The sequence below is a fragment of the Lacerta agilis genome, chromosome 10, assembly GCF_009819535.1.
Source record: "Lacerta agilis isolate rLacAgi1 chromosome 10, rLacAgi1.pri, whole genome shotgun sequence".
Taxonomy (NCBI): Eukaryota; Metazoa; Chordata; class Lepidosauria; order Squamata; family Lacertidae; genus Lacerta; species Lacerta agilis.
The window spans coordinates 44,416,774-44,431,502 of record NC_046321.1 but is presented as its reverse complement, the minus strand read 5'-3'; the positions used below and the strand labels follow the sequence as shown (position 1 = coordinate 44,431,502).

General features: G+C 44.1%; 1 protein-coding gene across 4 annotated transcripts in view; it reads left to right on the top strand.

The window, feature by feature from the left end:
* Positions 1-14,729, top strand: part of TBC1D30 (TBC1 domain family member 30) — a 36,105-nt gene that overhangs the window by 4,445 nt on the left and 16,931 nt on the right. For 2 of the 4 annotated variants that reach the window (XM_033161914.1, XM_033161913.1), the window contains exons 2-4: positions 885-1,049; positions 13,358-13,419; positions 13,866-13,931. In XM_033161914.1, coding sequence (XP_033017805.1) covers positions 885-1,049; positions 13,358-13,419; positions 13,866-13,931 — 293 coding nt within the window. Of the gene's footprint in view, positions 1-884; positions 1,050-10,955; positions 11,146-13,357; positions 13,420-13,865; positions 13,932-14,729 lie in introns of those variants that run through there. The other 2 variants (XM_033161916.1, XM_033161915.1) reach the window with 1 other exon arrangement.

Sequence of the window (14,729 nt, the reverse complement as noted above, 5' to 3'; positions counted from 1 at the left end):
GAGTCAAATGTTGCCAATAGCTAAATCCTTCTGAAGGAGATACTTATAGGAGCCTAACTAAGGAGCCTAAACAATTTAGTAAAATAATAGTAATAATTTGGAAAACGTATTTTCAAGTTCATGGGTATATAAAACTGCAGACAAAATTCTCACACGGTTGTGATTATTATCTCTTAATCAATTATTTTACTGATTTCTATTGCTTCAATTTGTTGATTTAATGCTATGTATTACCTTGAGGGTAGTCTTGAGCAAAGTTTTGACCTAATAATAAATAACTTATAATAAATAAATAAAAAACACCATTTGCTGTAAAGTTCTCAAGTGTAACACAACACGAACTCTTTAAGAGTGTGGCAGAGAATTTCCCCAAGAGTATGCATTTATAGCAGTGGTCGGGGAATTTTCGAGCCTCCCGATATTGCTGGACTCCAGCAGCCATCTTCCCTGATAATTGGGCGCACAGGCTGAGGCTGATCAGAATTTGACTCCAAAAAATGGCCACCGACTTTCCACCCCCAGTTTACAGGATAAGAACCTTTAGGGGCGAAACCCCTGGTGCTTTCCATAGGGTGAAATGTGTTCTCAAGTTCAGTGTGGTGTAGTGGTTAAGAGCGGTAGACTCGTAATCTGGGGAACCGGGTTCGCGTCTCCACTCCTCCACATGCAGCTGCTGGGTGACCTTGGGCTAGTCACACTTCTCTGAAGTCTCTCAGCCCCACTCACCTCACAGAGTGTTTGTTGTGGGGGAGGAAGGGAAAGGAGAATGTTAGCCGCTTTGAGACTCCTTCGGGTAGTGAAAAGCGGGATATCAAATCCAAACTCTTCTTCTCAAGTTACAGGTTTCAGCCAGCAGGCTAATTTTATTCTCTGTTTGTTGACAGATACCAATGAGTTGACAACTATAATACGCGAGCTGAATTACAGAATTTGTGTTCAGTCAGCAAAATTGCTTCGCCTTCTGAAACAAAAGGACAGGCTTTTGCACAAAGTGCAGAAGAACTGTGATATTGTAACAGCCTGTTTGCAAGCAGTTTCCCAGAAACGGCGTAAGTACCCTTGTGTGTTTGTGTGTTGTCATCTAGGCGCTCTATAAGCTTATTTCGAAATGCCATTTTAGTGTTCTAGTATTTTGAAAATGCTGTTTAGCACAGGAAAAAAAATATTTTTGGTTTCTATAAACATATATGTAAAGGAAGGAGGCAGGCAAGTGCTGTTCTGAGATGAAGGTTTTCTTCTATTTGTTTTTGCAGGCTCTGTAGTGTATTGTTTATAAAGGAACTGATACTTGAACAGGAGTTTTTTTTTTTTCATTTTCAGTTTTTAAAAAGGAATTTTAAAATTTAGACCAGATTCTTATACTTGAGGACTTATTAGGTCTGCATCCAAACCATACTTCCTAGGAAGTAAATCTACTGAACTTAATGAGACATGCTTCCAAGTTAATATGCATAGGAGTAGATTATGAGTTTTATTTTTTTTTAAAGACATTTTGGCCCTGCCTTTCAATGTATAATTCTCAAGACAGTTTATGCCATAATAGAAAAACCATGAATGATAAAAGGATGTAAACCAACGACTGAATATAAAACAACAACAAATTCAGCAGTACCAATATTTTCAAGGGCCTTTTAAAGTTTTTAACATTAATAGCCTAGAAAAGAAAAATATTGGCCCTGGTGTAAAAAAAAAAAAAGGTAGGCATTTAAAGGAGAGACAGTCCAGTCATAAAGTGAGTTTCATGTATAAGGTGAAATTCAGTAATGGTGAACCTTTCTTTGTCCCAGTGACATGCTGGCAAAGAGTTCAGGCTGCGCTTCAAAATCAGCAGGACAGAAATGATTTAATTTTGGCTACGTAGATTGTGCCCACACATAGTTCTGAGACAGGTAGGTAGCCGTGTTGGTCTGCCATAGTCGAAACAAAATAAAAAATTAAAAAATTCCTTCCAGTAGCACCTTAGAGACCAACTAAGTTTGTTCTTGGTATGAGCTTTCATGTGCATGCACACTTCTTCACATAGTTCTGAGAGTTTCAGACATACGGCACCAAACTTTAAGAGGCCTGAAGTACAACAATCTGACATCAGTTACGCAATTCCCTTATAAAAACTGAAAATGCAAAACCTCCAGTGCATTTGCTTTATGAATTCCTGTACTATTTGGTGGACCTCACAAAGCAGTTTACAGAAGATCAGTAAAACAGTAATCTTCAGACGTGTTACACTAAGGCAGAAAAGACAAAAGGAGGTACAATGGTACCTCGGGTTACGTCCGCTTCGGGTTGCGTTTCTTTGGGTTACAAACCCCGGAAACCCGGAAGTGAATTTTGCCGTGTGAACGCTTCTGCGCATGTCTGTGCATGCACAGAAGCGTTCTGTGCAATTCACGTGTGCATAGAAGCGCGATATCGCACTTTGCACATGCGCAAAATGGACGCTTGGGTTACGTACTTTTCGGAGTGCAAACGACACCCCGGAACGGATCGGATACGTAACCCTGAGGTACCACTGTAGTTCTTTTGCTTCTCTGTTTCCCTCAGAGCAAAATGGTTCTTCAGAAACTCCTGTAGTGGCAGTTTAGGGAAGGAGGGATCGCCACTGGGAGCCACAGCTAGTATGCACACTTAATTAGCCTTTTTACAAGTTTTAATTCAGTGGTATTGTGTATAAAATGTATCACAGGTTGTTCTTCAGAATTTTTCTAAAGCTAACTTTTTTTTGTCTTGTATCTTTTATTAACATGCAGCATGGCAGTTTGTTATATTCAGGTACAGTAAATGAAATGGCATGAACACTGCACTAAAACGAACTTTTAAGTGCATGCATTTTTAAAAAGTATATATATAATATATATAAAAGTGCTACAAGGGACTTGTCTTGTTTTGATGTATGCATCTTCATGTTCTGTCTCTGTGACTGAGCGGAGAGCCAGACAAAGTTTTCTACATCCGAGTAAAGTAGCTGCTTAGAATCATGTGCAACATTCTCTCCCACTCAGGAAATGTTTTATGGGAAGGTGGTTCTGGTAGCTAAGTTAACACACGTGCACTGTTGCACAATGCACACATGCACTGTTGGGTCAAGGGAAACAAGCCCACTTGTTCCTTGGGTCGGCCTTTTCTCCATATAATGAAGACACTGTGAAATGCTGCTGCTGGGGCTTTGTAGCTTGTGGCACCTGTGTTCACTCTTCCTGTGGCAGTAAGGAGGAAGAGAAACTGCTTCTGCTAGGCTGCTATATCCAGGGATCTGTGGAAATATCAGTGGGACTTCTGTGACTTCTCTTGTTTGTCCATAAGCTGGAAGCCACTGAGTCTGCTTCATCCCAGGATCTCACAGAAGCAAGTAGCCTCATGGCATCAGTAACAACTACCGCTGCATATCCTGTCCCCTAAGTCCACCTGCTTGTGCTATTGTGATACTATCGGGTTTTGAGACCTCTTAGGACTGGCAACCACAGGCTCCATTTACCGTATTTTTTGCTCCATAAGACGCACTTTTTTCCTCCTAAAAAGTAAGGGGAAATGCCTGTGCGTCTTATGGAGCGAATGGTGGTCCCTGGAGCTGAATTGCCCAGGGGCCAAAAGAGGATCATGCTTTTTATTTTACAAAGGAAAAGGGAGTGTTGAAAGGACCCGCTCAGCAGCTGATCAGCAAGAGATCGGGAGAGAGATAAGAGTCCCCGGCTCCCTTTCAGCCCCGCCCTCCTTTGTTGAATGTGCTGCAGAGGGAGGTTGTTTGTTTCCCCAGGACATGTGACTGGCTGATTAGATTATCTGTCTGGAAACTGTAGAAATGGCTCCCTTTCCTTAAGATTTTTCAGAAATGTGAGTTAAACCTCATAAAAATGGGGCTTTTCCTCTTTGCTTTTCCCCCTTTGCAAAAGGAGCTTTGCTTTTCCCCCTTTGCAAAAAAAGCTGCAAAACCTTTAGCTGATCCTCGGGAAAAAAACCCCAGGGCTTTTCCCTTTGCAAAAAAAGCTGCAAAACTTTTAGCTGATCCTAAAAAAAGCCTTTTGCCTTTGCAAAAACAGCTGCAAAACTTTTAGCTGATCCTCAAAAAAGCCAGGGCTTTTCCCTTTGCAAAAAAAGCTGCAAAACTTTTAGCTGATCCTCAAACACACACACACACACACACACACACACACACAAGGGCTTTTAGAGGAGGAAAATCAGGGAAAAAAAATTTCCCTTGTTTCCTCCTCTAAAAATGAGGTGCGCCCTATGGTCCGGTGCGTTCTATGGAGCGAAAAATACGGTAATTGGCTGACAGCTCGATGGGCAAGTGTTTTCAGCCTGAGAGCTAGATTCCATCAAGGTCAACCAGTGGTGGTGGTAGTGGGCCAGAGGAAAGGATGGAGCAGCTGATGCAACTCTTACTTTTGTACAGTGGGCTACCTTCCACCCATGCAAAAGTTGGAGGTTTCTATACCCTGAGAGAAACCAGAATTGGGAGATTCATCCATCCATTTCTAGTCTCTAGGGCTGCAGTTGGCCCCTGAGCCTGCGGTTTCCATCCCTACACTAGAAGACTAAAGGAGTGACAGTGAAGATGAGCTGGTTAGCAGTATTAACAAGACTGATGAAATATTTTCCAAGTCTTAATATGGGTAACAATGTATTTTCCAAGGCGGAGGGAAGCCTTCCTCTATTTGAGCAGAAGAGACCCTGATGTGTGATATTGTGCAATAGGTACAAAATGGCCACCTGGTATACTTGGTCTCCGGTGTATTTGTTAATGATTTGTGGAGCGAGTCAATTATGGACATTCTATGCAATGCAGTCATGATCTTTTTGGCAGGCTTTCAGTGTCACTGTGCTGAACAGGTTTGCTAGCCCCTTGTTCAAGGTATTTCTGTGCCAGTGCCGAAGAGGTTGACATAGCAGTACCTTAGACAATGTGACCTTAACCTTGAAACTGGAGTTATAAAGTCTGGCTAGAACCCAGAGAGCTAGTATAGTATTCTTGGCTGGATGTGCAAGAGGGCTTGGCCGCGGCCAGTTGGACGTTTTGTTTTGAATGCTAGCTCTCCCTTTCCTGACCCATCCAATCATTTAAAATTCGCAAGCAGTTTGTATGAAAAACTAATTGTGCTTTCTTTGGCTCCTGCCCTCCCCTTTGAAGTAGATCCAGTGGTTCAAACATCTCCTGCTGCTTGCATATTACTTACAGTAGCTGGCTTTTATGACTTGCCACCCAAAAGCTTGAACATTAAATTAGAGACAGTAGCTTTCTTTTCACAAATTTGGTCATGCAGTCTTTTTGTGTGGGCGAAACCAAGATTCCTACCCCTCCTACTCAAATTCTGTAGCTCGCACTCAGTTCATGTCACATTCTCCATCTTTCACAGCATGATAACTATGAGGTGACCTATATGGGAAGAAAAATATTTGAAAGACTGGTAGATCAAATGCATTAATTAAAAAATACAGCACGAAGTGTGTATTTTTAGACATGACGGCACCAAGGCTGCTAGGAATTAGACAATCTGTTCTGTTTGAACTGGAACAATTTTGCTGTGATAGTTTTTGCCTCCTGCGATAAAGTTGCAGCATTGCTGTATTTCCTCGATACAAGGCAGGGCTTTGGAGACAAAATATATTTTTATTTATTTTATTTAACAATATGAATATGGCACTTAGTCATCAAAAACTCTTAAGCTCTGATAAAAGGCTATTTTCAAACCTAATTGTGGCGCGCAGGGGAATTTCTGGGCAGAGAGGTCATAATTGCAGAGGGAAGGGCTAATCCTGTACTGCATGTCAGGAAAATGCCCTCCTCTCACAATGAGGCTTGGGGAACAACTTATTCCCTCCCATCAAGCCTAATAGCTGTTTCCATCATAGAGATGGATTCCCTCTTGACAAATTCTCCAAGGGCAAGAATCTGTCAGCGATGGTGACCGAAGTAGGCATGATCAGCCACACAAATGTATCCATGAACTGCATGCTGTGATAGTGGAAAGCACGTCCATTTGTGCAAGGCAACCAACCCCATTTTCTGTCATCCTCCCCAGCCGTTACAGTCCTGTATGCCATACTCCAGATGTGGGGAACCTCTGACTACCCATAGAAAAGGTAAAGGGACCCCTGACCGTTAGGTCCAGTCACGGACAACTCTGGGGTTGCGGCGCTCATCTCGCTTTACTGGCCGAGGGAGCCGGTGTACAGCTTCCGGGTCATGTGGCCAGCATGACTAAGCCGCTTCTGGCAAACCAGAGCAGCGCACAGAAACACCATTTACCTTCCTACCAGAGCAGTACCTATTAATCTACTTGCACTTGGACGTGCTTTCGAACTGCTAGGTTGGCAAGAGCAGGGACCGAGCAACAGGAGCTCACCCTGTCATGGGGATTCGAACCGCCGACCTTCTGATCAGCAAGCCCTAGGCTCAGTGGTTTAGACCACAGCGCAGCCCACAAGGTGCTACAATTCCTGAAACTTCGATTTTCAGCACTAAGGACATGAAATGTACTTTGCAGAGATGAAAAGCAACTTGCACAGTTCTTATATTAGATCTAATTATATCTTTTTCATGGACAGCACATAACAGTGTTTCGTTTATTAGACTTGGATAGTAAACCTTTATTGCATCTGACATAGCTGTCTGGACTGATTACGCTGGTCAATAGCACGCTAAAGTACACTTTTATACGAGCTGTTAAGCAAATAATTGTATTTAGGGAAGAGGGAGGGAGGGAATTTTTCAAAGGTGGGATTAATAATGCATTGCATACTCTGCAGATAATGTGTTAAAACAATTTGCAAATGGGATATGTGGAAATAGAGATGATTTCTCCCCACTCTCCCGCATACCATGCCTCTGTTGGGTAGTTTTCCCTGAAAACAACCTGGATCTAATTGCTTAGAATAGCTTTTGAAAGCTACCCAAAATACATTTCCTTTAACTAACCTAAGCTCCTGGGTTTCAAGGTAACAGAGCACTATTCCAAGGTACACCCAAGAATGGTGCATACAACTTGAGAAGTAAACTGTCCCAACGACTGCTGGTCAACAAGTAATTCTTAGGCCTGGTTTACGTGTTATGACTGCTGCTGCGTAGAAAGAGCTTTTCAGTGCTGTACGCATGGTGAGCTAGCTGTTCATGCGCCGTATCTTACACAACGTTTTGACTCTTTGCACTTTTGTAAGGAGCAATTTAAGTGGCGTCTATGTAGCAGCCAACCTATGTAGATAGGCATTTCGTTTGTGGAGAGCAGAGTGGGAGAAGCATTTTGGAGGTGCCTGATTAATAGCCAACTTCTGCAGGGACTAAACTTAGAATTATTCTATCCCTTTCCTTGCCCTAACAAGCTTACATTCATAGTCTTTTGCTCTTGTTTGCTACCCTGGGCTGCCTTGGGAGAGCAGAATAAAAATCTCATAAATAGGCCAGTATGGACTCCAGAACATTTAATTTGATTAGGGGCTCTGATACCTCAGCTGGTGCTGGGCCCAGTAAACCAAACAAGTCTTTAGGCTTGATGGAAATTTATTTATAAATCTGGAAAGGTTTGGGGAGACCTGCTGGCTATATTTATTATCTGAATATCTTCAGTGTATGTTTTGAGGCTACTTTTGATCAATGACTTATTTTCCTGAAAGCCATTTCCAATACTTTTAATGGGTGGCTATGATAGCAATTTCTTTTTTATTTGTACAGTTTTGGGGCTGGTTCAAAGATTTCTGTATAAAAGCATGTACCGGTAAAAGAAAGCAATCATTTATACTTGAGTTTGGTCCTCTTCTTTATCAGAAGAATATATAGCCTTTGTAATCAAAATTAACAACGCACTTATGTATGAATAGCAATGGGTGGCTTTTCAAGGAATAATCCCAGTCAAAACAAAAGCCACAATTAACTATATTCTATGTACATTTTATTATGTGTACAGTTGATTTATTGTTCAACTTGGTTTGATAGGACCTTTTATTTATCTCATACAATATGATAGCATCATAAACATCTTGTACTGGGAAGCTTAGTTACTCATTTATTTTACAGGCTTGCAGAAAGTGTTGTGTCAGAGAATAAAGCTGCCATGGTGCTCTTTGGTGCAGTTGTGCTCTCTGTTTATGTAGGACAAAAAAAAAGGCAACCGTTTGCTGTACTTAATTACTACACCTGCTTTTTACCATGGTGAATGAATTGACTATCCTGAACAAGAAAAACAAATACTTGCTGTCGCTGAGGAATAGGGAGCAATTGTATTAATACAACAAAATCCACCCGCTGCATTTCTGTTTGAAAGAGCCTAAACCCTGTTAGAAAACGTGGCAATTAGCCAGTCATATTTTTTTTTTTGAAAGGTTGAAATGAATTGTGCTGCTCTTTTCAGGTTAGGAGTATCACCTCGATATGACTGACAGATCCAGTCTGGCATTCTGCAGCTTAAAAAAAAAGGTAAACGACCCCTGACAGTTAAGTCCAGTTGCTAATGACTCTGGGGTTGCGGCACTCATCTCGCTTTACTGGCCGAGGGAGCCGGTGTTTGTCCGCAGGCAGTTTTTCCGGGTCATGTGGCCAGCCTGACTAAGCCGCTTCTGGCGAAGTGCACGGAAACACCGTTTACCTTCCCATTGGAGCGGTACCTATTTATCTACTTGCACTTTGACATGCTTTCGAACTGCTAGGTTGGCAGGAGCTGGGACAGAGCAATGGGAGCTCACTCCGTCACAGGGATTCAAACCGCCGACCTTCTGTTCGGCAAGCCCTTTCTGCAGCTTACAATTGTTATAATGAAAAAATGCTTTGAACCAGTGTGCTAATTGTTCACTGTCAGTACACTGCACAGAAGAGAAGCTATGATAGATTCAGATAAGTAGCTACATGCACCGTAGGATGTGGTGGTGATTAATTTGAATGCTCTTGTCTCCCTGCACCCATGACAGATAATGACTTACCAAGCAATAGAACATTTATCTTCAAACTTTTTCAGATCTGGAACACACTTTTATTATGTATGTATGTATGTATGTATGTATGTATGTATGTATGTGGTGTAATTGCCACACCAGAAGTTCACCATGGAGTTGTTGATTCACCATGTCAACCACCATCTCATGTGGTTTTCTGAATCCACATTAAGGAGTGCATACAATACCAAGGGCACATATTACAGGAAAAACTTGATGTAAGCTGTGTGAATTTGCTCCAGCGAGCCATACTAGATTGAAGAAATTAAACTTTCACAAAGCTTTATATTTTTATATAAGAATAAATGGTGTGTGTGTGTGGGGGGGGGGTATTTCCTCCCTTCTTCTTCTCCCCCTCCTTTTCCAGTCAACATCCTTGTTAAGGAAAAACATTTCTCCAAGCATAGGCATATGTATGCCAGGTTTCTGTGTTATCAATAGAAAATGATATAAATGGATGCCATATTTAAGTAAAATTGCCTGAGTCCTGGGTGTTATCCAATGCATTTATATTTTAATCAATGTATCAGGACTATTGTCCATACCTTTTTTTCTCCACTGTGTGAGGTGTAGATGCTCCAGACTTTTCCAGTTCTGTGCAATGAGTTGTCAGGCTACTGCAAGCAGGAATGCTGCAAGTTCTTTATGGTGCAAATCCTTCCTGTCCTTGGTAAATCCAACTGCTCTGAGCTTTGTATTGTTTCTGAAAGGAAAATAATGTACATATGCATATCAAACAGTGAGGTGGGTATGCAATTAGCCCAAGGTTTCCTGCTTCAGCTCTGGCATAAATCTTGACCTTAAAGTGACTCTTGAATGTGTCTGACATTCCTTCAGTTATTACACATTACTGCCACAGATATAATTTAATGTTGAAAATAGCTGTCAATATTGTTCACTAGCACAGAGAATGGAATCTTGAAAGAGAGAAAAGAGGAGGAGGTGCAGATGGAAAGGCCCTGGGAACTTTGAATTTCTCTTTTCTATAGATTTCGTCGGCATATACGGTAATACCTGCAAAGTGTCTTCTGCTATAACATATTCCATCCCATTGTGGCACATATGGTGCCTTCTGTGCAAAGGGGGTATCACAACGCCGCCTTATGTTCAGCAATTAGACTGAAACCTAAACTGGAAGCGTCCCCCCCCCAACCATTTCAGTATTTTTAAGGATGCTGCAAAGAAAAAGCACAGCTCATCTTAATCAACAATGGGAGAGACACCGTTGTCATAGGAGCCAATGCACACCATTTGAATGGTAATGTTCATCAGTTGGGGGGCAGCCCCCTGAAATATTTTATTATTATTGTGTGCATTTGCTGCATCACGTGATTATGTGGGTCAGGGCTCACCTGCCCCCCCCCGCCCATATTTATTCAAGTTGGCACTCCTTGTTGTTGTGCGTGCCTAAGCAGATGCCCACCACTCTTCTGCAGCTCCCTCAGGACAGGCTGTGCAAACCGGACGGATTGCAACCTGCCTTAGTAACGTCGTCGTCAGCTTTTCCTTTTTTTCTTAAGACGCTCCATAGATGCTGCTGGCATCCCTGCCGACTCCCGTTTATTTGTAACCCGAGCTGCTTGCTAGCAGGCGGTGCCGGAGGAGGAACCGCCGCCCGGCTCGCCGCCGCCGCCCCCGCCCGCCCGCGCCCGTGATGCTGCTGCGCTTGTGGGCGGGAGCAGCCCTTTCTCTCCCTCTCCCTTCGCCCGCGCCTCGCCTTTGCCTTCTTCTCTGCACTGCAGATGCCCCCTCCAGCCGAGAGGGAAGCGCGCCGGCCGCCTCTCGCCCCCGCGGCGCCCTCCTCCTCCTCCTCCGTCCCCGCCATCATGCCTCCCCCACGCCTAGCCCTCCTCGCCGCCTGGCGCGTTTAAGGCTCTCCCCCGGGGAGCCTCAGCCTTCGGCTCCCGCCTACAAGAGACGACTCGCCCGGCTGCGCGAAAGGCCCGGGCATTGCGTCACCGGCTGGGAAAGCCGCGCGCTGCACCTGCAGCCCAGCCGGCTGTCGCAACTGAGGCGAGCGCGGCGGATGGTTCGGCTGCGGCCCGGGGTCAGCCATGAGGCAGGACAGGCTGGCGAGCTCGCTTCGCCGGGGAGGACGCTGCCTCAAGCGCCAGAGCACCGGCGGGGGCGGCGGCGGCGGCGGGGTGGGCACCATCCTCAGCAACGTCTTGAAGAAGCGCAGCTGCATCTCGCGCACCGCGCCTCGTCTCCTCTGCACGTTGGAGCCCGGTAAGGGCTGCCTGCCTGCTGGGCGCCAGCTGGGCTCCCTGGAGGCCCTTGTTTTTCCCGCCTTTGTTTGAAAAAGCGGCCGCCGTGGGGGGGGGGGGATGTGGCTTCTGGGATGCCTTTTAGCCGGGCTTAACCCGGGCAGGCTTTAATCGCTTAAGCTGCTGGGGGAAGGTGGGGGCGACCACTGGCAGCAGCGACAGGGAGCCTGCGTGTGCGTGCGAGGAAATGCCCGGTGCTGCTCCTTCGAGACGTTCCCCAGGGACGCCGGAGGGGCGCAGATGGAACCCTCGGGTAGGAAGCGCGCCCTCCGTCTGGGGCAATGGGCGCGCGGGCTGGCTGGCTGGCTGAGGAGGCCCCGGGGCGCCGCCGTCCCTTCGGCCGGGCGCTACAACGCTGTGGAGGGCGAGGCTCTGGCGCCGCCTCGGGCGCCGGGGAGCACGGATTGGCTGCGGCTTGAAGACAGCTCCTCCGGGACTGGCATTGGCAGACAGGGCCAGAAGGAAACTGCGCCTCTGAAGCTGCGAGGCAGCCTACCGATTCCGAGCCCCTCGCAGGGGATCTCGGAAGGATGGGAGGCGCTTCAAGGTGTAGGGCCGTCCAGCCCAGAGAGGTCCCCTGTGAATGTCCTGGGAGCTAGAACGTCGGGTTGGTTGAAGGGTAGAGCGTCCCTTCGCTCGACCTGTTTTTCCACCTGACTCCAGCGCACGTGACTCTTTAGCACAGTGTCTTTGTTCTGGAGGCATTTCTTAAGTTTATGCCTAGAGTACCTATCCTGCACTTTGAAGACCAGGCCTAGGGCGACGCAGAAGAATGACTGAGGGCGAAGTGCCCTGATGCCTGGCCATCTGTGGTTCTTTAGGGTATGGAGAAATAACTAGAATGGGGAGTATAGACAACCTCGGGCAGAAGGAATGGTTGTGTGATTGATTTGAGAAGCTGTCATGTCTGGCCACCCTTTCATTTCTTAGTAATTGTCTTGTAACTGAAGCAATGCCAGTATTTCCAAAAGTTGCAGTCTTTTTATATTTCCCCGTGTCTAAGGTGTCACAAGTTTGTTGTTAGAACATCAGATGACATTTCAGCACCTTAGCTTTGGACAGCAGCACTTCTACCATGTGGGGAAAGAGCCCTTTATAATGTACCTACATATTATGCAGCTTTTCTTTAAAAAAAGGAAAAGAAATGCACAGCTTGTGCACGAAACTAGTTTCTTCTTGCACAAGAGTTGCATAAAAGTAGATGGCCTATTGTCCTCAAGGCGAGTTTGACAAATCGGACTTCAATAAAGAAAGGGCATGAAACAATTCACTATCATCCGTATGATTCCTTGGAAGTGGATATTGATTAAATATGTAGCTAATTTGTTAATTATATTTTGGCTACAACTGGATACAAAAGGAAAGCTCATTGTGAAAGGTCAGAAATTTCTTTGGATGTCAGTATTGTAAATGTAGACTACTATGTAGATTACTAAAGGTATTTGTGAGATTGTCAAAGTTTAATTATCCTAATTGTATGTCTCCCCATTTTTAAAAAAGCTACGGGTGCAGTTCTATATCCACTTAATGGAGTAAGCTCCGTTGAACTTGATGAAAGTTTCTTTTGAGTAACATGTATGGAATTGCACTGTACATGGCTGATCTGGATGAAAATGGGCATCTAAATATGTACTTGGTTTTATGAAATTTGGATATATTTTTTAATGGCACTACTTGGAGAAGGCTGCAGATTGAACCTGGTACCTTCTGCATGCAAAGCAGAAGCTATGCTTCAGAGCTGCGGCTCTTTGTCTTCTCACCTTCCTATCCAGCCCTCCCTTCTGCTCTGTCAAGTTTCATTAGCTCCTGTGAATAAGGGAGCTAAACACAGACATCTTGATTGCCGAACTGTCCTAGAGTAATCATTGTTAATAGCAAAGTGGAGCCGGGGGTGGGGTAGGAAAGCTGTGTTGAACCCAAGGTGTTTCCCTACATGTGTAGGTACTGTACCTACCTATTTTTGCCTAATGCGTTTTTACCTATTCTCTAGAGTTGTCTCTGACCCAGAGTAAATACCCAGTTTTGTATGTGAAAAATTGTGTCATTACCATACGTTGATTTAGATATTTGGGGACATTCGCATGTTTATGGTTATCTGATCTTTTTTTTTTTCTTTAACCCCTAAACCAATATTTTAGTAATTGGTTTCTTTTTTCTTTTATTTTACTGCATAGGAGTTGACACCAAGTTGAAATTTACACTTGAGCCATCTTTAGGTCAGAATGGCTTTCAGCAGGTAATATATTATTTTTATTCATCTATAAGTGGCAAAAGGTCTTCTGAATGCATGGACAAATATTTATTTAAAATCTGCATTGGCCTGTGAAGTGGAAGTGTTATCCAAATGAGCCTATAATCACTTCATTGCAAATGTGCTTGTTCTAGTGGTGTTTTGATACCACAACAGTTTCCTTTTCTGTGACATCGTTCTATGTGGCTAAGAAACTAAAAGGATTAAAGTCCATTGCATTATTATTATTTTTGTAATTTCTAGAATATGAATGAATAATTAAGCAACAGATTAGTTTTTCCTCTTCATGTTCGCCATGTCTAATTGGGTAACCGGGTATATAAGTACTTGGTCACCAAATAGTTCATGGTAAATATATTAAATCGATAATGTATTGCACGCTCAATTATGTTTCTGAACTGGAATAATCTGTCTCAGTGGTTATTTTTTAGTGGCATGATGCTCTCAAAGCAGTGGCTAGGCTTCCAACAGGAATACCAAAGGAGTGGAGGAGAAAGGTGAGGAAAGCTGTACCCTTCTGTGTCCTGTGGATTTTAATGAGCATAATTTTCATTATTGGATAAACATCTACATGTTCCTTCTAGATTTAAGAATGAACATAGAGGTATTCTTTAGTCACCAGATTCACCTGAAGTTTCTAGTGTAAATTTGGGGGGTGGGGAGAAACGCAATCTTTGTGCCAGTGCTCATAACTTTGACAGATGATTTAATGCCTCAAACTTGGCACTGGTGAAGTTATCTCAGTTTCTGGTGACTGACAGCTGTGAATTAGGCCAGTTGATTTGTGAAGAGATACTGCATGTAAAAAGAGAGGAGCCACTCTGCCTTCTTCTCCTTCAGGCTGCTGCTCAGCAGGTAAAGCCGATTCCTGGCCCAACTTTACATCCTATGGAATAGGGCCAGACTGCTTTATACCCATTGAAATCAATGTAGCTAAAGTTAGTCAGGTTCTAAGTCAAGCCCCGTCGATTTAAGCGAGTCTGTTCTTAGCATGAGTGAGTGTGGATCCAACCCAAACCTTTGAATATTCTGCTGCATGCACTACGTAAAAACACACAATTTCCCAATCTTCTTCCTACATCTGCATTGTGGGAGAGAATTGCTTGTATGAGCATGGTACGTTATGCAACATATAGGTGAGCTGTGCCTTTGAATCGCTACCATGAAATAATGTGCAGTCTACAGAGATGCAGTGATTTTGTATAACTAAAAGGATTGCACTCACTGTTCTGGTGTTGGTCCAATAATTTTGAAAGCAGCGCCGTAGCAACCTCCACCGGCGCCTGGGGCGGAGC